This window comes from Ruditapes philippinarum, unplaced genomic scaffold, assembly GCF_026571515.1.
Source record: "Ruditapes philippinarum isolate M1 unplaced genomic scaffold, ASM2657151v2 ctg98_1_1_1_1, whole genome shotgun sequence".
In the NCBI taxonomy this organism is placed as follows: domain Eukaryota; kingdom Metazoa; phylum Mollusca; class Bivalvia; order Venerida; family Veneridae; genus Ruditapes; species Ruditapes philippinarum.
The window spans coordinates 77,083-103,246 of record NW_026857110.1 but is presented as its reverse complement, the minus strand read 5'-3'; the positions used below and the strand labels follow the sequence as shown (position 1 = coordinate 103,246).

General features: G+C 31.9%; 1 protein-coding gene across 3 annotated transcripts in view; it reads right to left on the bottom strand.

Annotated features, from left to right (window-relative positions):
• LOC132748800 (metal cation symporter ZIP14-like) overlaps window positions 1-25,343 on the bottom strand; it is a 36,892-nt gene extending 11,549 nt beyond the window's left edge. The window contains exon 1 of one of the 3 annotated variants that reach the window (XM_060738435.1): window positions 24,928-25,343. In XM_060738435.1, the coding sequence (XP_060594418.1) occupies window positions 24,928-25,197 (270 nt within the window). In that variant the 5' untranslated portion in view covers window positions 25,198-25,343. Of the gene's footprint in view, window positions 1-4,833; window positions 5,283-13,985; window positions 14,356-24,927 lie in introns of those variants that run through there. The other 2 variants (XM_060738436.1, XM_060738434.1) reach the window with 2 other exon arrangements.
• Between the last annotated feature and the right edge of the window lie 821 nt (window positions 25,344-26,164).

Below are 26,164 nucleotides of genomic sequence, written 5' to 3'. Positions count from 1 at the left end.
TTAATGTAATTTCGGCAAATGCTAAACATGTCGTACACCGATTTGAAATATATATTAACATAAGTTATAAAATAACATTAATAAACACATGATATAAATCTATAAAGTAGGTTGAACTACATCTACTTACTAGAACATAACGCGACGATGCGAATTCCGCTTAACTTTGAAGAATGATATAATTTGCTGCATAAAATTTTTTATAATAAGAATATTACTTCATTTAAAATTTCACATTTCACTTTTTGTCAATGTATCGACCTAATCTTTCAAAGATCTGCAACATTGCATTTTTGAAAATATGTCTAAACAAGTTTAGACAGAAGAAAAACTCTTCTTATCAGAACGCGTCAGTTCTATTAATATTAATATCAATTTACGTATTCTTTACATTGTGTGTTATTTAAGTAACACCCCTTTTCATTGCTAAAAATTCTTTCATTGCTTTGACTTTTTACTTTTATCACTTAGATGAATATCTGTCGAATTAGAAGATTTATATACTTACTGAAATGTGGGTTACACTACTAAAAAGGGCATACAACTGCAACTGCTTCTAGATATACAAAAGTGAGCAGTACTTTAAATTGTGAGTAATACATTTATACGATATATTTTAATTAATTTCGAAAGGGAAAATGTAGACCTACTAACGACAATAGTACACGATAAAATTCGTATGTTAAATATTGTTTTAAATATACAAACTTCAGTTTATACATTTTGTCTCTATTGAGTACATAGGTATAAATGTTTGTCCTCTCAAAATTTCAAAATTTATGTTGGTTCGTTTATTATATGTGATAACCAAGTAACAATATAACCAAGTAACAATATATGAACCTTAAATCACCACTTGCCCCTCACCGCTGTGGGTTCGAATCCCGACAGGGAATTTGGATTTTTTCATGTGAGGAAGCTATCCCGCTAGCTTACGGAACGTCGGTGGTTCTACTCAGTTGCCCGTTCAGGGCACCTGAGGTCTTCCTCCACCAGTAAAGCTGGAATGTCGCCAAATGACCTATACTGTGCCGGTAGGACGTAAAACCCAATAAAACAAACAAACAAAACCTATTCAAACAAATTCTATATTTTCTGTTTATGTTTTTATTGTATCAGATTTGACTATATCCTCTTCAAAACATAGTTTTCCGTATAAAACGTATTAATTATCCTTTCTTTCATGGACTAAATTTAATCAGCTATGCAAACTGTCTATTTTGATATTTGTACCTGTTTAATTTAAAAGTATGGGTAAAGCAAAAAAGAAAACAACACTATATTATGATAAACACCTGTTATTTTATGTGTGACCGTACTTTAATCTGAACTCTGTTTTATATACATACGAATCAGAAACATTAATTTCATAAAGTATATAAACTATCCTTTTTTTTCTTTTAAAATTCAATCTTATCAATTTTCTCTTGATTCCAAGTTCAGAGTTCAAAAATATAGATATAGACTCGTTTTAAACATTGTATAAATAAAAAAAATGAATGATACAGATTTATAAAATTATTACATTGATTCACGAATTAATGTAGCGGTCGATACATTAGCATGTTTGTTTGCTCCTGTTGATGGAAGAGGTTAATCTTAAGTCATGTCAAGGATAATATTGTCAAAATTAATATGTTTCCTTGTTTTTAATTTTAAATAAGCACAATGTGTCTGACTTTCCAATACCAATTTAATGTTCAATTATGTTTAACATATGGTTGGAGCACTCGAAACGTGCCAGGTATTTCTTACATAAAAAGGGTATATCACTAGATAAATAATAATTACTATTCAACATTAAACAAGGGTTAAGATGTATGTGTTTCAATAAAAATAATTATTGGATTCAATCTTATCAATTTTCTCTTGATTCCAATTTCAAAGTTCAAAAATATAGATATAGACTCGTTTTAATTTTTAGAGTCCAAAATACCTATATCAAATCCATATCGTATTCCATCTAAATGTAGCTTCATTTTCTTTTTTCAGGAAAACTAATATAAATTCCTTATTGTACTTGAAAACAATGATCAACTATGAAATAACGAGGCTATTATCCACTAATAAAAACTGAACACTGATTCTTGTGCAAAGCAGCTGCAAAATAGATATCATACTCGGCTAGTGTCACGTCCAATAATGGTTTGACAGCTGCGTACCCGCCCAATAGATTCAGTATTGGACTCAACAATGTACAATAACCTTATAATAATAGTATTTTGTACCGGAATTAATCTAAACATAACAATAACTATATCTTTATATACTACAGTTAGCAAACATTTGCAACCCAGTGCGTTTTTTTCCGAATCTTATCTTGCTGCAACTGTACATACTGGTACTACTTCTTGGGAACCTTGTTACCCTGATAATTTGCGCTAAGGCAGTTGGTCAAAATACTTTTGTAAACGTGTAGTTGAATTCCGCTGAGAAAATTTGAAAGTGTTACGCGAAGAAAAAGTATTTGCGCCCATCCGAAGACAATAACTATTCTTTTCTATCAAAAAAAAACCTGGTAAACTAACTTTTAGCCAGTTGGCAGCAACTGCCTTAACCCATGCGACCAGTGCAGACCAGTTTGCACTTTTCGCTATTGAATCAGAACTTTAAAAACATCCAAACATGGTGAATGGTTTTGTCCAGATTGAAAGATGAACAATATGAGACACTTAAAAGGTTTAAAAGGCGGCTATATACACAACCGAAGGCCTTGGATACCTACGTTATACATGAATATGCAGTTAATGCATTTATTAACAATACAATTGATTCATTGGTAAATACATCCTCGGTAAGACTGACTATTTACCGTGCACCACTAGTAAATATGGAATGTGTACCGTTGGTTCAGACGATGCGTTACAAAAAAGTTTTCAAAATCATTTTGCTTCCTAGTACTTAATTTAAAATAAAGTGAAATGACAAAAAATGCCTTATTCGTATTAATGTAACGGAGATTAGAATTAAAGTGCGATATTTACAAATTGCCAATGTGCTGATTGTTGTAGCTATGACGACTTTATACAGATTACACTATTAAACATTCATTCATAATGTTACTATTAAATAAATGATATATGAATTGCTTTCAAAAGGTTTAAAGAATCTAATTAAACTATACAGAAGATGCATGTGTAATAGTTAAGTTAATTTCCAAAATAAATTAAAGCAAGTTTAATTTAACATTTCGAAAGATAACCTAAACAGTTCTTTTCCTTCATACGAGTTGGAAATAGTTAAAGAAGAAACATATTATAAAGCATAGTTATTATATTTGATATATTTTTTTTCTGATTCATAAAGTGCCTTTAAGAAATTTACGGTAAACGTACGCATTTCAAGTTTAATTCAAAGTTTGAGAGAATTAAATTTTATCACATTTTTTTCTAACCGTTAACATAAATTTGAAGGCGTGACATACGCTTTGAACAGGTATTATCAACTATTGACAAAGTTAATTCTGGATGAGATTTCTACTGGATGGAGTTAATACAAAACATGACTCTTGCCAAACAAGATTAGTGCTTGTCTTCTTCTATCGATATCATCTTTGAAACTGTAAAATTCTAAACCCTCTAACAAACAGCTAAGTAAACTAATCGAGGTGAAAGACTATTGTACATATTTTGTCTTTACTTCCGATTGTCGTATCCAAAGAAGATATAAAATTATAGAATCCATTCAATTAGATTCGTCATCAGCGTTCTTTGCGCGTGTAAAGGCCGTAAAAAGTCGCCCTTTACATCCGATCAGGTATCGTTCAGCGCGACATTATGGTTGCGTTTGCGTTTTTTTTGTTCTTCCTTTTTGACCGTTTTCTATATTTTCCGATCCTTGAAGATCGTTCAACTCGAGTATTTCCCACTTGAATACTGTTTGATCACACTGCCTGCATTTTAATTTGTCTTTTGACAGCCTATCTATGATATGCAGGCTTCATAACCTAAGATCCCCTTTCAAAATTCCATTTTATTTGGTTCCGTCTATTGTTTTTTTCGTTTAGGTAGGGCACACGCATTCTTTTAATTGGGGGACCATAAGTCGCTTTTCATGTAATGGCAATTAGTGTCAAATTAAAGGATCCATGACAGTTTTAAATTTGGTCTTGTAATTCTAAGTTTTGTCTAACAAATTTAAATTAAGTCTTTCAATTTTAAGCTTTGCCTTACAGAAAATACTATTTCAAACGTGAATTCATGACATCGCATATATATTTTTGGATTTTCTTTTGACAATATCCTACTTGACAAGGTGTTTAAGTTAACTGTGTTCCTTTAAGTTAAATTGAAAAAAAATATATTGTACAAAATGATAATTACTAATTGATTTAAAGATTTGAAAACGGAATTTTACTAAGGAAAAAAATATTCGACTAGCTACATGTATTAATTATACCTTTCTACTTGGAAACACCAATTTGTTTGGTGACCATACACCACTTGTCAGGGTAATGTCATGAAAATGATGTTGCATTGAACGTATGAATACATTTGCAGATGTTCAATAACTTTTTCAAGTTTAAATGCTTGTTATAGGGGCTTATAGGGTAGATTTTTCATTTTCACCGTGCTGGGTCCCCGTTTTAATTATTATATTAACGCTGTTTTTTTAAATATACTTTTAATGATAACATGATTTGCCCTTCATCAATTTAATGCGATATAACTTTTAGACATTCAATACCGCAATTATTTATCTCAACCATTAGCCAGACATGCATTTCAGCAATTGAGATATTTTTTTTTCTTTCACCAAATTATTCTAAATGATACATACAAGTACGTTTGAAGATTTTGTAACTAAGTAACAAAGAAAGTTTTGTATAAGTACCTGATGCAGTAAACAGTTTTCAACAGAATTACTTGATTGACCGGTAAAGTCTGTGCCACGACAATCCGACAAGTTATTCCCAGTGTGATCAGTCCATAATTGCTGTTTAAAGTAAAGTTTTATATCATCAACAGATATGGCTGACCCATTTCCTATTGTCTGAAGCCAATTCTTGACAAACGTTTGCCGGACTATTGACGTATCTATTCCAACAACTGTATAGCACATACATAAAACTAAAAACAGTTTAATGTAGTTTTTCGTCTGCATTTTCAAACAATGTGTTACGCCAGTCTTAGCGATAATAAATTCGATTACGAAAGGATTACGTAATTAAATCCTGTATACTTACAGCGAGCGAGTTCACAATTTAATGTTTCTTTACCTTTATATATCATAACATCTTATTTACAACCGTTATATGCAACATTTAACGTTGTATATATCCGCATGTCGTTTGTGGTTTAAGAAGAAAACAAAGTGTTGATTTATACAAACTAACGTAATTTCTTCCAGGAAATGAATGATCAGCTTTTTAATTTTTTTTTGTATGTCTTTGCTTGTATAGACATCAAGGTCCATCTATTGGTGACAGAAGATAGCTGTAAGATTATGCATTAAGGGGATGATGATGATAGCTCTGTTTTGAAAAGATATCAAACACGAGTAGTTAACTGTTTCTAAAAATAAATTAAATTTTGAAAAACTTAATGAAACTTAGTTTGTACACTCCGTTTTATCAAACAAATCTTATGTTACCACAATCTTGCAAAATCTATATTTTATATATACAAGGAAATGTTGTAAGGTTAACTAAAAACATATATGTCAGTTAAACCATTTAAAGATGGGGAATAAGGAATTTATCATCAAAGTTGTATAAAATACTTTAAAGGCACATTATGCCAACATGTATACTTTTTATAAAAAGATTTTAGAGAAATATTAGATGCTTGTTACCTGCAAAAGTAGCAATAAATGTAAAATTATTTGTCATAAAATTAGAAAAATCAAAACAAAGTAGTATTTTGACATCCATACAAAATATTTATTGACTACAACTGTACTTATTGTCAAAAAACAACATATGAAAAGATTTTTCCAGTTATTGATCAAAGAGTAACTTTTTGAATACTATTTAATTAAACCAAAATTAAAAAAAAATTGAGAAAGAAAAATAATGCCTTTTTTGAGACGAAATGGGCCTTTAACTTTTACGTCAGCACTAACTTATTTAAAAGGCCTCTAATCAGGATTTTTGGTCCTGATGAAACTGGAATATTTTTATTCAAGATGTAAGTACCATTTGATGTAGGTCTGGACTCATAACTTGCGTGCAACGATCAGATCATTCCCTCCGTATTTGATATACATTGTACCTGCTTACTGCTGAGTCGTCCGGTCAGCTCAGTAGGTAGAGTGTTGGACTGTGAATCGGGCAACCTGGGTTCGATTCCCGGACGATGGAGGTCACTTTCATTGTGCTTGATCATGAAATTCTTTCTACGGACATGCGCATTGTACCTCTGCTCTGGCATGTACAGCCTGCCCAAGCGGTGGCTGAACGGTGCTCTGGTAAATTCATTGTGGCATACTGTCGTGATCCGGAGTTAAAACTACTAATAATTATTGATTTTTTGCAGATTTATTTCCGAGTAATCAAACTACAAGGAGAATCATACAAATTTAAAGCACCGCCATTTTAGATCATCGCCGTTATTCTTTAAAAGGTAGACAACTCATGGTAAAATAGCTTTGGTTTGTCCGAGTAATCTCCCTTGATTATTTGTAATAAAAATAAACATTACAAGTAAGCTGAAAAGAATTTGTTTATTTTTAAGTCTTGGTACGAAACTCATTTAATTATATATCTATATACTGTATTTATTACGAAGATGATCACACGACGAGAAACAAATCTAAATGTCATTTATTATCGAATTTAAGTAAACTAGTATTTGTTTTGTTTTCACTGTTATGTTTCATAATTTGAAATAAAACTAATGATAACTGTTATTATATAGCAATCAGTTGTGGTGACCGTGAACAATTTTTCACGCTTTAAAGACTGCAGGATAATAGGGCATACCTTTCTCTTCCATGGTCCAGTTACCACACGGTACCATATTTACACCTGTCTGATCCCAGTTAATTATAAGTTAATTATAAGAATTAGCACGATGTAAAGATAAAGGTGACCAAGCATAGGTATACCGTATGCCGTAAAATAAACGAGGACAGTCAACTACTGCGTGACCGGTGTTATTTTTATTTATTTTTTTATTCTTTATTTGTAATCGCCAATTCATGACCCCATATTTATGCCAACAAGTGTTTTAATTTGGCGGTCTAAAAGCGTTTGCGCCAATTTATGACCCCGCCAATTCAAAACACTTTAAAAAACGCCAACATTTGACACCGCAGATATAATGCGCTATACAGTACTTACTGAAATGTAGGTTACACTACTAGAAAGGGCATTAAACTTCAACTGTTTCTAGATATACAAAATTAAACAGTACTTTAAATTATGATTAATATATTTATACGATTTATTTTAATTAATATCGAAAGGGAAAATGTAGACCTAGTAACGACAAAAGTGCACGATAAAATCCGTATGTTAAATATTGTTTTAAATATACAAACTTCATTTTATACATTTTGTCTCTATTGAGTACATAGGTATAAATGTTTGTTCTCTCAAATTTTCAAAATTGTTGTTGGTTCGTTTATTATATGTGATAACCAAGTAACAATATATTCAAACAAATTCAAACATCACTTGCCCCTCACCACTGTGTGTTCGAATCCCGACAGGGACTTGTGAGGAAGCTATCCCGCTAGCTTACGGGACGTCGGTGGTTCTACTCAGTTGCTCGTTCGTGCCTGAAATAATGCACGGAAGGGCACCTGAGGTCTTCCTGTACCAGTAAAGCTGGAACGTCGCCAAATGACCTATACTGTGTCCATGTGACGTAAAACCCAATCAAACAAACAAACAAAACCTATTCAAACAAATTCTATATTTTCTGTTCATGGTTTTATGTTGTTTTTTTCTTTTGTATCAGATTTGACTATATTCTCTTCAAAACATAGTTTTCCGTAAAAAACGTATTAGTTATCATTTCTTTTATGAACTAAAATTTTAATATGCTATGCAAACTGTGTATTTTGATATTTTGTACCTGTTTAATGTAAAGGTACGGGTAAAGCAAAAAAACTATTTGAGCCGCGTCACGACAAAACCAACATAGTGCGTTTGCGACCAGCATGGATCCAGACCAGCCTACGCATCCGCGCAGTCTGATCAGGATTTTTATATACATACGAATCAAAAACATAAATTTCATAAAGTATATAAACTATCTTTTTTTTCTTTTAAAACTATAAAAAATAAAATGGATGATATATATTTATAAAATTATTGGTTGACGAATTAATGTAGCGGTCGATAAATTAGCATGTTTGTTTGCTCCTGGTGATGGAAGAGGTTAATCTTAAGTTATGTCAAGGATAGCATTGTCAAAATTAATATATTTCCTAGTTCTTAATTTTAAATAAGTACATTGCGTCTGACTTCTCAATACCAATGTTATGTCCCATTTCTATGTTTAACATATGGTTAGAGCACTCAAAACGTGCCAGGTATTTCTTACATATAAATGGTATATCAATAGATAAATAATAATTACAATTCAACTTTAAACAAGGGTTAAGATGTCATTGTTTCAATAAAAATGATTATTGGATTCAATCTTATCAATTTTCTCTTTTCAGGATAAAACTTATATCAATTCCTTATTGTACTTGAAAAACAATGATCAACTATAATAACGAGGTTATTATCCACTAATGAAAACTGAACACTGATTCTCGTGCAAAACAGCTGCAAAATCTATATCATACTCGGCTAATGTCGCGTCCAATAATGGTTTGACAGCTGCGTACTCGCCCAATAGATCAGTATTGGACTCAACAATGTACAATAACCTTATAATAATAGTCTTTCGTATCGGAATTAATCTAAAAATAACAATTACTGATCTATATATACTACAGTTAGCAAACATTTGCAACCCAGTGGGGTTTTTTACGAATCTTATCTTGCAACTTGTATATATATACTGGTACTACTTCTTGGGAACCTTGTAAACCCTGATAATTTGCGCTAAGGCAATTGGTCAAAATACTTTTGTAAACGTGTAGTTGAAGTCCATTGAGAAAATTTTGAAGTGTTACGCAAAGAATAAAGTATTTTCGCCCAACCGAAGACAATAACTATTTTTTTCTTTCAAAAAACCTGGTAAACTAACTCTTAGCCAGTTGGCAGCAACTGCCTTAACCCATGCGACCAGTACAGACCAGTTTGCACTTTTCGCTATTGAATCAGAACTTTAAAAACAGCCAAACATGATGAATTGTTTTGTCCAGATTGAAAGATGGACAATATGAGACACTTAAAAGGTTTAAAAGGCGGCTATATACACGAACGAAGGCCTTGGATACATACGTTATACATGTATATGCAGTTAATGCATTTATTAACAGTACAATTGATTCATTGTTAAATACATCCTCGGTAAGACTGACTATTTACCGTGCACCGGTAGTAAATACGGAATGTGTACCGATGGTTCAGACGATGGGTTACAAAAACGTTTTTTTCAAAATCATTTTGCTTCCTAGTACTTAATTTTAAATAAAGTGAAACGACAAAAAATGCCTTATTCGTAATAATTTTTACGGAGATTAGAATTAAAGTGCGATATTAGGAAATTGCCAATGTGTTGATAGTTGTAGCTATGACGACTAAATACAAATTACACTATTAAACATTCATTCATAATGATACTATTATATAAATGATATATGAATTGCTCGGTTTCAAAAGGTTTAAAGAATCCAATTAAACTAGACAGATGATGCATGTGTAATGGTTAAGTTAATGGCAAAAATAAATTTAAGCAAGTTTAATTTAACATTTCGAAATATAACCTAAACACTTCTTTTCCTTCATACGAGTTGGAAATAGTTAAAGAACAAATATATCATAAAGCATAATTTATTTAATTATATATATGAATTATTTTTTTTTTTTATAAATTTAAACACGACCCACATTTTTCACTATTGAACATAGAAGAACCTAAAGTGTGCAATAAAATCACTGTTTGACGTTATATATTTAGATATGTGACGTAATCATTATACAAATGACGTAACCACTCAAACTGTGATGCGATGAAAAATAAGTACGGAATCAAATTAATTTTAATTATATAGCATATTATAAAACATATAAAATATTCTAACACGACCCGCATTTTCCCCTATTGAACATAGAAGAATCGGAAGTGTGTGTTATTTTGCAATAACATCTGTGTCTGACGTTTTATATTTAGACATGTGACGGTATCATTATACACGTGACGTAACCACTCAAAATGTGACGCGCTGAAAATAAGTACGGAAACAAATCAGGCGCAATTCAGCTTTCTAACAGGGACGACATAATTTATTTGTTGATGTCGTGTTAGGACCGAAATAATATGTCCTAATCGGTGATCAAATAACTGTTTATCGTTCGGCTGCGCATCATTATATCACTCGGGCTACGTCTTCTTGATATAATTACTCGAATCCAAACTCCAAACTGTGATTTTATTGAGCGATAAAATCACTGTTCGGGTTATATTGTTTCTTAATTATATATTATATATATTAAAACATATTTAGAGGCCCATTATATCCCACAAATGCTTTTTTTATTTCTCAAAATTTTATCTATGGTGTTTTGTTATAGTTTTCTAAAAGTTACTCATTGGCCCAATTACCTGAACCATCTTTTGCTTCTGTTTGACTTTAAGTACAGTTACAGTGATTTATAATTGTGTATGGAAGTAAAAATACTACTTTGTTTATATTTTGCTACTTTTATCTCAAATAATTTCAGACTCATCGCTCATTTTTCAGCTGATCAGCATATAACATACTACAAAACCATTATTTAATCAATAAAACGAATGGCTGTCCCGTCTTGAAAAGAAAAAAAATCGAAATCATAAAGTATTAACAACTATTGTCAAAGTTAATTTTGGATCAGTTTTCTACTGGAAGGAGTAAATACAAAACATGACTCTTGCCAATCAAGATCAGTTAGTGTCTTCTTGTATCGATATCATCTTTGAAACTGAAAATATCTAAACCCTCTAACCAACTGCAATGTTTACTAACCGAGGTGAAAGACAATTGTACATATTTTGTCTTGACTTCCGATTGACGTATCCAAAGAAGAAATGAATTATACAATCCATTCAATTAGACTCGTCATCAGCGTTCTTTGCGCGTGTAAAGGCCGTAAAATATTGCCCCTTACATTCAATCAGGTATCGTTCAGCGCGACATTATTGTTGTGTTTGCGGTATTGTTAGTTCTTCCATTCTATATTTTCCGATCCTTAAAGATCGTTCAGAAATTTGTCTTTTGACAGCCTATCTGTGATATGCAGTCTTCATAACCTAAGATCCCCTTTCAAAATTTCATTTTATTTAGTTCCGCCTATTGTACTATACTATTTTAAATGTGAATTCATGACATCGCCAATATTTTCTTACCTTTCTTTTGACAATATCCTACTTGACAATGTGTTTAAGTTTAATGTGTTCCTAAAGTAAAATTGAAAAAAATATATTGTACAAAATTGTAAATACTAATTGACTTAATGGTTTGAAAACGGAATTTTACTTAGGAATTCATAAAAATGAAAAAATATTCGACTAGCTACATGTATTAATTATTCCTTTCTTACTTAGAAACACCCATTTGTTTGGTGACCATACACCATTTGTCAGGGTAATTTCATGTAAAACTAGAACTATCGCTGAATGCGATTCATACCCCCACCAATGTCCTTGACAGAAGACGACATGGAAAGGTGGTTAAGGGAATAACTTTAGTGGCACAAATACATAAAAAGAAATTATCTCTGGTGAAGAAAAGACTAATTGTACAGGTAATAGTATAAATATCTATTATCAAATCATGTTCGAAACAGTTACAAATAACCTTTCATTTTCCCAATATACTAACTTTTTTATAAGTCAATTTTTGACCTTCAAGTGTGGCCTTGACCTAAAGCTGGCACAATGATAAGATGGGTTCTGCACATCGCCCAATTGGGGTGAACATTTGAGTAAAGTTTGAAGAAAATCCTTCCATTAGTATAGAATTTATAGAGCGGACACAACATATTGTCTAGTATTGATTGTATGTAAATTTAAAGACTTAAAAAGGGGCATAACGTTGTCAAAATGCAATACAGAGTTATGAAACTTGACCTTCATATCGTAATTGTGACACCTCATATATTTTTTAAGTTTCAAGCAAATACCTGTGCTAGTTTTCAGAAATATTGAAGAACATGTTAAAATGTAAGTCAATTTTTGACATTCAAGTGTGACCTTGACCTTTAGCCTGCACAAAGGTGACATGGATTCTGCACATAACCTTGTTTAGGTGAATATTTGAGTAAAGTTTGAAGAAAATTCTTACATTAGTATAGGGTTTATAGAGCGGACACGACATATTGTCTAATATGTGATTGTATGTAAATTTGAAGAATTAAAAGGGGCATAACTTTGTTAAAATGTAATACAGAGTAATGAAACTTGACCAGCATATCTTAATTGTGACACTTCATATATATTTTAAGTTTCAAGCAAATACCTTTCCTAGATTCAGAAATATTCAGATATATGTTAAAATTTAAGAACATTTTCTAAGTCAATTTTTGACCTTCAAGTGTGACCTTGACCTTAAGCCGGCAAAAGGGTGACATGGGTTCTGCACATTACCTTGTTGAGGTGAACATTTGAGCCAAGTTTGAAGAAAATCTTTCAATAAGTGTAGGACTAACAGAGCGGACACGTAATACTGTGTAATATTTGACTGTTTGATATTTGACCTTCAATTGTGACCTTGACCTTGAGCTGACACATGGGCAACATGAGTTCTGCACATCCCCTTGTTGAGGTGAACATTTGAGCCCAGTTTGAAGAAAATCTTTCAATTACTGTAGGACTTACAGAGCGGACACGACATACTGTCTAATATATGATTGTGTTCGATATTTGACCTTCAATTGTGACCTTGACCTTGAGCTGACACATGGGCAACATGGGTTCTGCACATCCCCTTGCTGAGGTGAACATTTGAGCCAAGTTTGAAGAAAATCCTTCAAATGGTATAGGAGTTATAGAGCGGACACGAAAATGGAGACGGACCGACTGACTGACCGACCGACCGACGCGACAAAGCGAATCCATTATAGCCCCCCCCCCACACATTTTGTGGTGGGGGTATAATGAACGTATGAATACATCTGTAGATGTTCAATAACTTTTTCATGTTTAAATGCTTGTTATTGGGGGCTTATAGGATAGATTGTATGTAACAAGTTTCATTTTAATCGTCCCGGGTCCCTGTTTTAATCATTATATTAACGCTGTTTTTTAAGTAATAGAAAGAGCACCGAAACACGAGGCTATCTGATTAGTACGAGGGGGCGTAGCCCCCGAGTATAAATCAGACTGCCGAGTGTTTTGGTGTTCTTTCTCTTTTGTATCATAGTCAAACATAAACACACGTTCCCTGTTGTCATAATTTTAAACCCCGGGAAAAAGTAACCAATGATCGAGCATCTGAATATGATATTTCTGCCGCTTTCCCTTTCTCTGCCGTCACAATATGTAAACCCCAGCAAAAATGAGCCAATCAACGGGCATGATCTGGAGTGCGGGTAACTGATACCTGCACTCCAGTTACCGCACTGTGCATGTATATGTATACGATTTAACTCTGACACTTTCTCAACAGAAAGGTCCCCAAACTATGATACAAATATACTTTTAATGATTACACAATTTACCCATCAATGTGATGCGATTTAACTTTTATCCATTCAACACCACAATTATTTATCTCAGCCATTAGTCAGACATGCATTTTGGCAATTGTGATATTTTTTTCTTTCGCCAAATTATTCTAAATGATGCATATAAGTACGTTTGAAGATTTGGTGTTAAAAGAATGTACTCTAGTACAACGAACACAAGTGTAACTAAGTAACAAAGTAAGTTTTACATAAGTACCTGATGCAGTAAACAGTTTTCAACAGAATTACTTGATTGACTGCCACGACAATCCGATAAGTTATCCCCAGTGTGATCAGTCCATAACTGCTGTTTGAAGTAAAGTTTTATATCATCAACAGATATGGCTGACCCATTCCCTATTGTCTGAAGCCAATTCTTGACAAACGTCTGTCGGACTATTGACGTATCTATTCCAACAACTTTATCGCACATATATAAAACTAAAAACAGTTGAATGTAGTTTTTCGTCTGCATTTTCAAACAATGTGTTACGCCAGTCTTAGCAATAATAAATTCGATTACGAAAGGATTACGTAATAAAACCCTGTATACTCACAGTGAGCGAGTTCACAATTTAATGTTTCTATACCTTTATATATCATATAATCCTATTTACAACCGTTATATGCAACGTTTAACGTTGTATACGTCCACATGTCGTTTTGTGGTTTAAGAAGAAAACAAAGTGTTGATTTATACAAACCAACGCAATTTCTTCCAGGAAATGAATAATCACCTTTTATTTTTTGTGTGTCTTTGCTTGTATAGACATCAAAGAAATGTTGTAAGGTTAACTAAAAAACACATCTCTAAGTTAAACCAGTTAAAGATGGGGAATGAGGAGCTTATCATCAAAGTTTTATAAAATACCTTTAAGGCACATTTTGCCTAAGAAACATCTTAAGAAAGGGAAAACATTATATTCATAATGTTTAAATAATCATTTATTATGGTATTAGAGAAATTTTAGATGCTTGTTATAATAAATGTGAAATTATTTATCATAAAAGTAGCACAATGTAAAAAGTAGTATTTTTACTCCCATACAAAATATTAATTGACTATAACTGTACTTCTTGTCAAAAAAAAAACAACAGTAGATGAAAAAGATGGTTCAAGTTATTGACCAAAGAATAACTTTCTGAATACTATAAAAATACACAAAAAAAACATTCAGAGACATAATAGGCCTTTCACTTATACGTTAACACTAACTGTATTTAAAAGGCCTCTTATCAGGAATTTTCCCCTGATAAAACCGTGTTTAAGAGATGTATGTACCATTTGATGTAGGTGTGGACTCATAACTTGTGTGCACAATTTCAGATCATTCCCTTAATCTAGTTTGTAAGAACAGTTATTTTAACTGTGGAAAATAACTACAATGAAACGGTTTTTCACTCAATCTCGAACATAAATACGGTTTAAATTTACTTCTGAGTATTTATCCTTTTGTGCATATCTTCTCGTTTTATGTGCCCTATTTGATCTATGTAAGACATTCAAATATCACGTTTTAAGGTTTTGAGACTCAAATGGAGTTTCTTTAAAGTTAATTTATATGTAAAAAAACATGTGTATGGTTGTTTCAAACATTAAGCTATGCAACATAAACTATAACAAAGATTATTTGATGTTTATGTGGCTTAAGCAAAAAATGAAAATAATTAGCTGTTAACATAATCTTGTTTTGCATCAGGTGATGTGTTTCTTTGTTTGTCGATCGCTGAGTTTATTTAAGTGTATCTTAGGTTGTTTTAAGATAAAAACGAGTCAAGTAATAATGATTAATTTAAAGGGAAAAAGTCATTAATAGGATAACATAAAATATTTACAGCACAATTACACATTAGATGAAACAGTTATAAAAATAACAATGTAAACGGACATATTTTATTTCCTTTTTTAAATGAGATTTTACAATTATTCTAAAAATTATTCAAATATCACACACTCAAATGACGTAGATTATTCCGCTAGTCTGTACAAATTGACATTAACATAAAATATCACCTTTCTATGCAATGTATGATAGCTGTTCGGAACATTTTATTAAACTGTGCTATGTCTTTAATAAGATTCATTTGAATATTCTAAAGTAACTGTATTCTTTTAGAAAAAAAATCATCAAATAAACAGTTGAAACCGGATATACAGGCTTCCGTAGCAGCGCACTGATGGAGATCAGAAGCACTCCGTATTTGCTGCTGAGTCGTACGGTCAGCTCAGTAGGTAGAGTGTTGGACTGTGAGTCGGGCAACCTGGGTTCGATTCCCGGACGATGGAAGTCACTTTCGATGTGATTGATCATGAAATTCTTTCTCTGGACATATGCACTGTACCTCTGCTGTGGCATGTACATAATAATGTTACAGTTCCATGCGAAATTGAAGGCAAGACAATTAGTACTGGCAAACTTCTTGACAGCCTGCCCATACGGTGGCTGAACGGTGCTCTGGTAAATTAAATGTGGCTTACTGCCGTGATCCGGAGTTAAAACTACTAATAATTATTGATTTTTTGCAAATTTATTTTCGAGTAATCAAACTACAAGGGGAATCATACATCATCATCATACAAATAACATGTTTTAGATGGAACAGGTACTGAAATTTTAATGTAATTTTAGCAAATGCAAAACATGTCGTACACCAATTTTATATGTCTAACATCAGTATTAAAATTAACATTAATAAACCCATAATATGAGTCTATAAAGTAGGTTGAACTACATCTAGAACATAAAACGACGCTGCGAATTCCGCTTATTTTACAAGAATGATATAATTGATGAATAAGATTTTTTATATTAAGTGCAGTTAAAAATATTACTTCAATTTTAGCACTTTTTGTCAATATAACGGCCTAATCTTTCAAAGATCTGCAACATTGCTTTTTTGAAAATAGGTCGAATCAAGTATAGACAGAAGAAAAACTATTTTTATCGGAACGCGTCAGTTTTATTAATATTATCAATTTACGTATTCTTTTCATTTTGTGTTGTATAAGTAACACTCCTTTTCATTGCTTATATTCCTTTCATTGCTTTTGACTTTTTACTTTTATCACTAAGATGAATATCTGTCGAATCAGAAGGTTACACTACTAAAAAGGGCATACAAATTTAACTGCTTCTAGATTTACAAAAGTAAACAATATTTTAAATTATGAGTAATATATTTATACGATATATTTTAAATAATTTCGAAAGGGAAAATGTATTCCTACTAACGATAATAGTGCACGATAAAATTGGTATGTTAAATGTTGTTTGAATATTCAATACTTCAGTTTGTACTGATAATTTTTGTTTTGTCTGTTGAGTACATAGATATAAATGTTCGTCCTTTCGGAAGATCTCTAATTTTCAAAATTTATGTTCTTTCGTTTATTGTATGTGATAACCTAGTAACAATATATTTACCTATTCAATCACATTCTATATGTTCTGTTCATGTTTTTCATAATATTTGACTATATTCCTTTCAAAATAAAGTTTTCCGTATTTACCGTATTAATTATCATTTCTTTTAATGAACTTAAATTTTAATCAGCTAAGCAAACTGTTTATTTTGATATGTGTACCTGTTTAATGTAAAGGTAGGGGTAAAGCAAAAAACTATTTTATGATAAACATCGTTTATTTTATGTTTGACAGTACTTTAATCTGAACTCTGTTTTTATATACATACGAATCAGAAACATTAATTTCATGAAATATATCAAATATCTTTTCCTTTTCTTCAAAAATAAAATAGAAAACGAATGATACATATTTATAAAATTATAACATTGATTTACGAATTAATGTAGCGGTCGTTACATTAGCATGTTTGTTTGTTCCTGTTGATGGGAGAGGTAAATCTTAAGTCATGTCAAGGAAACTCTTGTCAAAATTATATGTTTCCTAGTTTTTAATTTTAAATTAAGCACATTGTGTCTGACTTCTCAATACCAATGTAATGTCCCATTTCTATGTTAAACATATGGTTAGAGCACTCGAAACGTGCCAGGTATTTCTTACATAAAAATGGTATATCAATAGATAAATAATAATTACTATTCAACATTTAACAAGGGTTAAGATGTATGTGTTTCAATAAAAATAATTATTGGATTCAATCTTATCTATTTACTCTTGATTCCAATTACAAGGTTCAAAAATATAGATATAGACTCGTTTTAATTTTTAGAATCCAAAATACCTATATCAAATCCATATCGTACTTCATTTCCTTTTTTTCATGGTAAAAACTTATATCAATTCCTTATTGTACTTGAAAAACAATGATCAACTATGAAATAACGAGGTTATTATCCACTAATTGATTTAATCATATTTTATTGCTTGAAACATGTACATGTAACATAAAGATTACATTAATACAAAACAGAATACAATAAATACGGATAAGGAAACATGTATGTTAACAGTTTGAGGCCACAAGTTTTACCAACATTAATGAAGGCCCTTCCCAGGCAAGTTTAAATAACAAAATGTTCATTATAAAGATACAAAACTTGTTTACGTAATTAATGTGTTAGGCGAAGAAACAAGAAAATATATGTTTTTTGCGCATCATCAGATCAATATTTACAGTTTGCTTCTATATATATCTATATTGATATTAAAGTACAGTCGAAACTGTCTTAAGCAGCCAGCCAAGGGATGCAGTCATTTTGGCTGCTTAAGACAGGTGGCTGCTGAATGGAGGATCCAGTTTTTATCCAAATAAATTATTCATTTCTTTGTAAAATAAATCTGATTAAAGTATAAATAAACCAGTCTGATTCATCATCATCATCATCATCATCATCATCATCATCATCATCATCAGTTTTTGACCATTTACAAACGTATGCTTTTAATGGTTTAACATGTACACAATCCTTCCAACATATAAAGCTTTACATGAATGTAACACAGATAAACAAATGCACTCACGTTTTATTGTGTCAATAATTGAAACTAGGGGAGACTGGGGCACTCTGGGACAAAAATCATAATTTTCAATCTCCAACTTAACATATTTTAAGGATTGATGCTTTCTTTTGTGGATGAAAAGGACAATATGTACTGGATGTAGCAGATAACTAACTGAACCTAAAATGATTAAGTTGACTTGGAGATATACATTAGAATACGGTCATTAAAATGTCCCAGAGTACCCCGAGCTAGGGGCACTCTGGGACACCATATATGGTACACTGGGACATACTTGGGTACGTAGGACAACATGTATAATTTCATTGAAACAAAAATATTACTGGAATTGAAAATCTGCGGTTGTTTAAAAAATCTAGATGTTCCAGTGCACGTAAAATGTGGAATTCTGCTTAAGCCGATGGGGGCGGTTCATTGCACTTTCCATTACTGTTAATGAACAGGCTTGAAATCAAACTGAGCCTGCAACATTTTCAATTTTGCTGTTTTGGGGCTTTCTGTAGGAATTCTATTGAAATTTCTCTATTTTTATTTTAATTTTGATAGGTGCGTATAGTCACACTTGTTTTGTCCAAGCATGAATCATTGCCATATTAATGAATGACAAAGTTAGGAAAATATAATCTAAATTCATTCATTTGTCGTTCATTGTCATTTAAAGGTCAAGAACATATCTAAATTTTTCCATATGTTTCTTTGATCACAAGTGTTGTTTTGTCCACATATGAATCAAATTCTTCCATAATGACAAAATATGACAATCAAAATTCAATAATATGGCCATGACGGTCGAGGTCATTCAAAGGTCAAGGTCAGTTGATCTTTTCAGAAGTTCTTGTCCAAAATTTTGTTTCGCCAAAACATTAAGATAATTCATTTATTAATTACCAAGTTACATTCAATTATGGCAAAAATCAGTGAAAATGCAATAATCTAACGGTCAAGGTCATAAAAGATCAAAGGTCAATTTGAGTTTGATACACATGAAAGTCTAATCCAAAAGAGTGTTGTCCCAGAGTACCCCGACCACCCCCACAATTTTTATGTGACAATAATTTAAAAAGACAACCAAACCAAGATTTATTTCAAATCAGAAAATAAAGGCAATGTTTAGCACATTATCATTTACTAATATGATACAAATAAGTATTCAATGTAGAAGAATTTGAAAGCTATATAGGAATTTTCTAGAATTTCACTTTGGAAGGTAAAAAGTGCATTGTACTCGCCAGACTGATTTTTACTCAATTTGCTGCTATGAAACTTTTGAAGGGAAAAAAGCTTGACAAGATCAATCATCTGCATAAATCAGGTTTAAATCAAAGAACAAAAGCTATCAAAAAATCCCATTGTCCCGCAGTGCCCCATGTCCCAGAGTACCCCAGTCTCCCCTATTTATCCCATAAAAATATCTTCTTGCACAATAATTTAAAATGCGTTTAATTTTTTCCACAAAAAAAGTATGACAGTTTCTTTTTCTAACTTTTGATGGATAGAATATTGTGTACATGTCATCTAAGTGTCGGCACTTCCTTTGATGTTTCGGATTGAAACAGCAGGGCTACAGGTTTGTAAACATCAAAGATTCCTTTGAAGAGACCGCTAGTTACCTCTTAGAGGTCATCTAGTGTGTACTTAATGGGTGTGATTTAACAGTGACCTCATTATATTTATGCAATTTTATTTTCACACATGGAGCAAGTGTTTATATGAATTTATTACTGAGGAATTTAGACAATCGGCGATGTAATTCATTTTCATTTCTTTGGTAAGTACCATGTACGCACAAAATTTATCTGAATCGGGATAAACTGAAATTTCTTTTTGCCATCGACAATGCATTTTTTTCTTCTTTCTTTTTTTCTTAAAATCGGTAAATTGAAAAATAAAAAACTAGCGTACAGTAACTCAAAAAAAACGAATTGCAAGTGCGTTTAGACGTTCCAAACGTTTGTAATTACGACACGGATGAGCAACTATGCAAACTTCTTGAAATGTTGTGGTTTGTGTTAATATCTAGCACCTGACAAGTAGCTTTTGTTAATCCGTGACACGTGTCATCTTTAAAAATAAATGGCAGAAGATTGCCTGGCCGTTTCACCTGGCTGACCGCAGAAGATTGCCTGGCCGTTTCACCTGGCTGACCGCTTAAGATGACCGACTTTAAGATTCGGGAAGCATTTTAGGTGACCATTGACCGCGGACAGCAGGTGACCGTTGAACAGATGTATAAAATAGAGTGGTTTTCGTCGGGAGCGTCCCAAAATGACCGTTAAGGTCAGGTGACCGCCGATAAGAGGTGACCGTTAGTACAGTTTCGACTGTATTTAGATGACAATATTATGAGAGAGAGAGAGAAAAAAACAGCAACAACAAAAAAAATTGATGTGACGTTTTCCATGAAATAGAAAAAAAACACACATTCTAAAAACATCCAAACTTCTGTTCACCTTTCCTTTGAAAAAAAACATTATCATTATCCACTAATGAAAACGGATCACTGATTCTAGTGCAAAACAGCTGCAAAATCTATATCATACTCGGCTAGTGTCACGTCCAATAATGGTTTGACAGCTGCGTACTCGCCCAATAGATTCAGTATTAGGCTCAACAATGTACAATAACCTTATAATAATAGTCTTTCGTATCGGAATTAATCTAAACAATTATTGTATCTATATATACTACAGTCAGCAAACATTTGCAACCCAGTGGGTTTTTTCCGAATCTTATCTTGCAACTTGTACATACTGGTACCTCTTCTTTGGAACCTTGTTACCCTGATAATTTGAGCTAAAGCAGTTAGTCAAAATACTTTTGTAAACGTGTAGTGGAAGAAAGTTGAGAACATTTGAAAGTGTTACGCAAAGAAAAAAATATTTGCGCCCATCCGAAGACAATAACAATTTTTTTCTTTCAAAAAAAACCTGGTAAACTAACTCTTAGCCAGTTGGCAGCAACTGCCATAACCCATGCGACCAGTGCAGACCATTTTGCACTTTTCGCTTTTGAATCAGAACTTTGAAACATCAAAACATGATGAATGGTTTTGTCCAGATTGAAAGATGAACAATATGAGACGGCTATATACACGACCGAAGGCCTTGGATACATACGTTATACATGTATATGCAGTAAATGCATTTATTATCAATATTAAATGCATCCTCGGTAAGACTGGCTATTTACCGTGCACCAGTAGTAAATACGAAATGTGTACTGTTGGTTCAGACGATACGTTACAAAAAAGTTTTACAAAATCATTTTGCTTCCTAGTTCTTAATTTAAAATGAAGTGAAATGACAAGAATGCCTTATTCGTATTAATGTAACGGAGATTAGAATTAAATTGCGACATTTACAAATTGCCAATGTGCTGATTGTTGTAGCTATGGCGACTTACTATTAAACATTCATTCATAATGTTACTATTAAATAAATGATATATGAAGAATTGCTCGGTTTCAAAAGGTTTAAAGAATCTAATTAAACTAGACAGATGATGCATGTGTAATGGTTAAGTTAATGTCCAAAATAAGTTAAAGCAAGTTTAATTAAACATTTCGAAACATAACCTTTTTTTCTTCATAGTTAAAGAAAAAACATACTATAAAGCATAATTATTATATTACATATATGAAATTATATTTTATGAATTATTATTAATTTATTTTTATGAATTTCAACACGACCTGCATTTTTCACTATTGAACATAGAAGAACCGAAAGTGTGCAATAAAATCACTGTTTGACGTTCTATTTTAGGGCATGTGACGTAATCATTATACACGTGACGTAACCACTCAAACTGTGACGCGATGAAAATAAGTACGAAAACAAATTAATTTAAATTATATAGCATACCGGTATTATAAAACATATCATAAAATATTCTAACACGACCCGCATTTCCCCTTTTGAACATAGAAGAATAGAAAGTTTGTGTTATTATGCAATAAAATCTGTGTCTGACGTTTTATATTTAGACATGTGACGGTATCATTATACACGTGATTTAACCACTCAAAATGTGACGCGCTGAAAAAAGTACGGAAACAAATCAGGCGCAATTCAGCTTTTTAACAGGCACGGCAACATTTATTTGTTGATGTCGTGTTAGGACCGAAATAATATGTCCAAATCGGTGATTTTATTGCTTGATCAAATAACTGTTGTCGTTCGGCTGCGTATCATTATATCACCCGGGCTACGCCCTCTTGATATAATTCCTCGCATCCAAACTCCAAACTGTGATTTTTTTTAGCGATAAAATCACTGTTCGGGATATATTGTTTCTTACTACAATATTTCATATATTAAAACATATTGAGAGGCCCATGATATCCCACAAATGCTTTTTTATTTCTCAAAATTTTATCTATGGTGTTTTGTTATACTAGTTTTCTTAAAGTTACTCATTGGCCCAATTACCTGAACCATCTTTTGCTTCTGTTTGGAAATTAGTACAGTTACAGTGATTTATAATTTTGTATAGAAGTCAAAATACTACTCTGTTTATATTTTGCTACCTTTATCTCAAATAATTTCAGACTCATCGCTCATTTTTCAGCTGACCAGCATATAACATACTACAAAACCATTATTTAACCAATAAAACGAATGGCTGTCCCGTCTTGAAAAGAAAAGAAAAATTAATTCATAAAGTGCCTTTAAGAAATGTATGGTAAACGTACGCATTTCAAGTTTTACACAAAATTTGAGAGAATTAACTTTTATCACACATTTTTTTTTATAACCGTTAACATGAATCTGAAGGCGTGACATACGCTTTGAACAGGTATTAACAACTATTGTCAAAGTTAATTCTGGATGAGTTTTCTACTGGATGGAGTAACTACAAAACATGACTTTTGCCAATCAAGATTAGTGAGTGCCTTCTTGTATCGATATCATCTTTGACCTTCTTGTATCGATATCATCTTTGAAACTGAGAATATCTAAACCATCTTACCAACTGCAAAGTTTACTATCCGAGGTGAAAGACTATTGTACATATTTTGTCTTGACTTCAGAGACTATCCAAAGAAGAAATAAAATTATACAATCCATTCAATTAGACTCGTCATTAGCGTTCTTTTGCGCGTGTAAGGGTCGTAAAAAGTCGCCCCTTACATTCAATCAGGTATCGTTCAGCGCGACATTATTGTTGTGTTTGCGGAATTTTTATTCTTTAGTTCTTACTTTTTGACCGTTTTTTATATTTTCCGATCCTTAAAAATCGTTCAGAAATTTGTCTTTTGACAGCCTATCTGTGATATGCAGGCTTCATAACCTAAGATCTCCTTTTAAAATTTCATTTTATTTAGTTCCGCCTATTGTTTTTTTCGCCCGTTTAGGTAGGACACACGCATTCTTTTAAGTCGCTTTTCATGGAATGGCACTAACGTGTCAAATTGAAGGATCCATGATAGTTTTAATTTTGGTCTGGTTATTATAAGTTTTCTCTATAAATTTTAAATTTAGTCTTACAATTTGAAGCTTGGCCTTACAGAAAATACTGTTTCAAACGTGAATTCATGACATCGCAAATATATTTTTGGATTTTCTTTTGACAATATCCTACATGACAATGTGTTAAAGTTTAATGTGTTCCTTTAAGTAAAATTAAAAAATATATTGTACAAAATTGTAATTACTAATCGACTTTATCGTTTGAAAACGAAACTTTACTTAGGAATTTATAATTTGAAAAAATATTTGACTAGCTACATGTATTGATTATTCCTTTCTTACTTGGAAACACACATTTGTTTGGTGACCATACACCACTTGTCAGGGTAACGTCATGTAAATTGAACGTATGAATACATCTGTAGATGTTCAATAACTTTTTCATGTTTAAATGCTTGTTATTGGGGGCTTATAGGGTAGATTGTATGTAACAATTTTCATTTAAATCGTGCTGGGTTCCGTTTTAATTATAATATTAACGCTGTTTTTTTTAAATATACTTTAAATGATTACACGATTTACCCTTCATCAATGTCATGCGATTTAACTTTTATCCATTCAATACCACAATTATTTATCTCAACCATTAGTCAGACATGCATTTTAGCAATTGAGATTTCGCCAAATTATTCTAAATGATACATATAAGAACGTTTGAAGATTTAGCGTAAAAAGAATGCACATGTAATAGTACAACGATAACAAGTGTAACTAAATAACAAAGAAAGTTTTACATAAGTACCTGATGCAGTAAACAGTTTTCAACAGAATTACTTGATTGACCGGTAAAGTCTGTGTCACGACAGTCTAACAAGTTATCCCCTGTGTGATCAGTCCATAATTGCTGTTTAAAGTAAAGTTTTATATCATCAACAGATATGGATGACCCATTCCCTATTGTCTGAAGCCAATTCTTGACAAACGTCTGCCGGACTAGTAACGTATCTATTCCAACAACTATATAACACATACATAAAACTAAAAACAGTTGAATGTAGTTTTTCTTCTGCATTTTCAAACAATGTGTTACGCCAGTCCTAGCAATAATAAATTCGATAACGAAAGGATTACGTAATAAAATCCGGTATACTCACAGCGAGCGAGTTCACAATTTAATGTGTCTGTACCTTTATATATCATATAATCCTATTTACAACCGTTATATGCAACATTTAACGTTGTATATATTCGCATGTCGTTTGTGGTTTAAGAAGAAAACAGTGTTGATTCATACAAACCAACGCAATTTCTTCCAAGAAATGAAAAATCCGCTTTTAATATTTTTTTTTGTGTGTGTCTTTGCTTTTGTAGACATCAAGGTCCATCTTTTTGTGACAGAAGATCGTTGTAAGATTATGCATTAAGGGGACGATGAGGATAGCTCTGTTTTAAAAAGATATCAAACACGTGAAGTTTATTGTTTCTAAAAATAAATTAAATTTTGAAATACTTAAATAATCTAAGTTTTTACACACAAATCTTATGTTACCACAATCTTGCAAAATCTATATTTTATATATACAAGGAAATGTTGTAAGGTTAACTAAAACATATCTGTAAGTTAAACCAGTTTAAGATCGGGAATGAGGAGTTTATCATCAAAGTTGGATAAAATACTTTAATTGCACATTATGCCTACATGTATACTTCTTTAGAAAGGGAAAACATTTTTGTCATAATGTTTACATAAAATGAATTTAGAGAAATATTAGATGCTTGTTACCTGTAAAAGTTAAAAAGTAGCTATAAATGTGAAATTATTTGTCACCAAAACAAAGTAGTATTTTGAAATCCATACTAAATATTAATTGACTACAACTGTACTTATTGTCAAAAAACAACAGATGAAAAGATTGTTCAAGTTATTGACCAAAGAGTAACTTCTTGAATACTTTTTAAATAAACCAAAATTGAAAATATTTTGAGAAAAAAATATAAAAATCTGGAAACAAAGTGATCCCTCGGAAGCATTAATCACA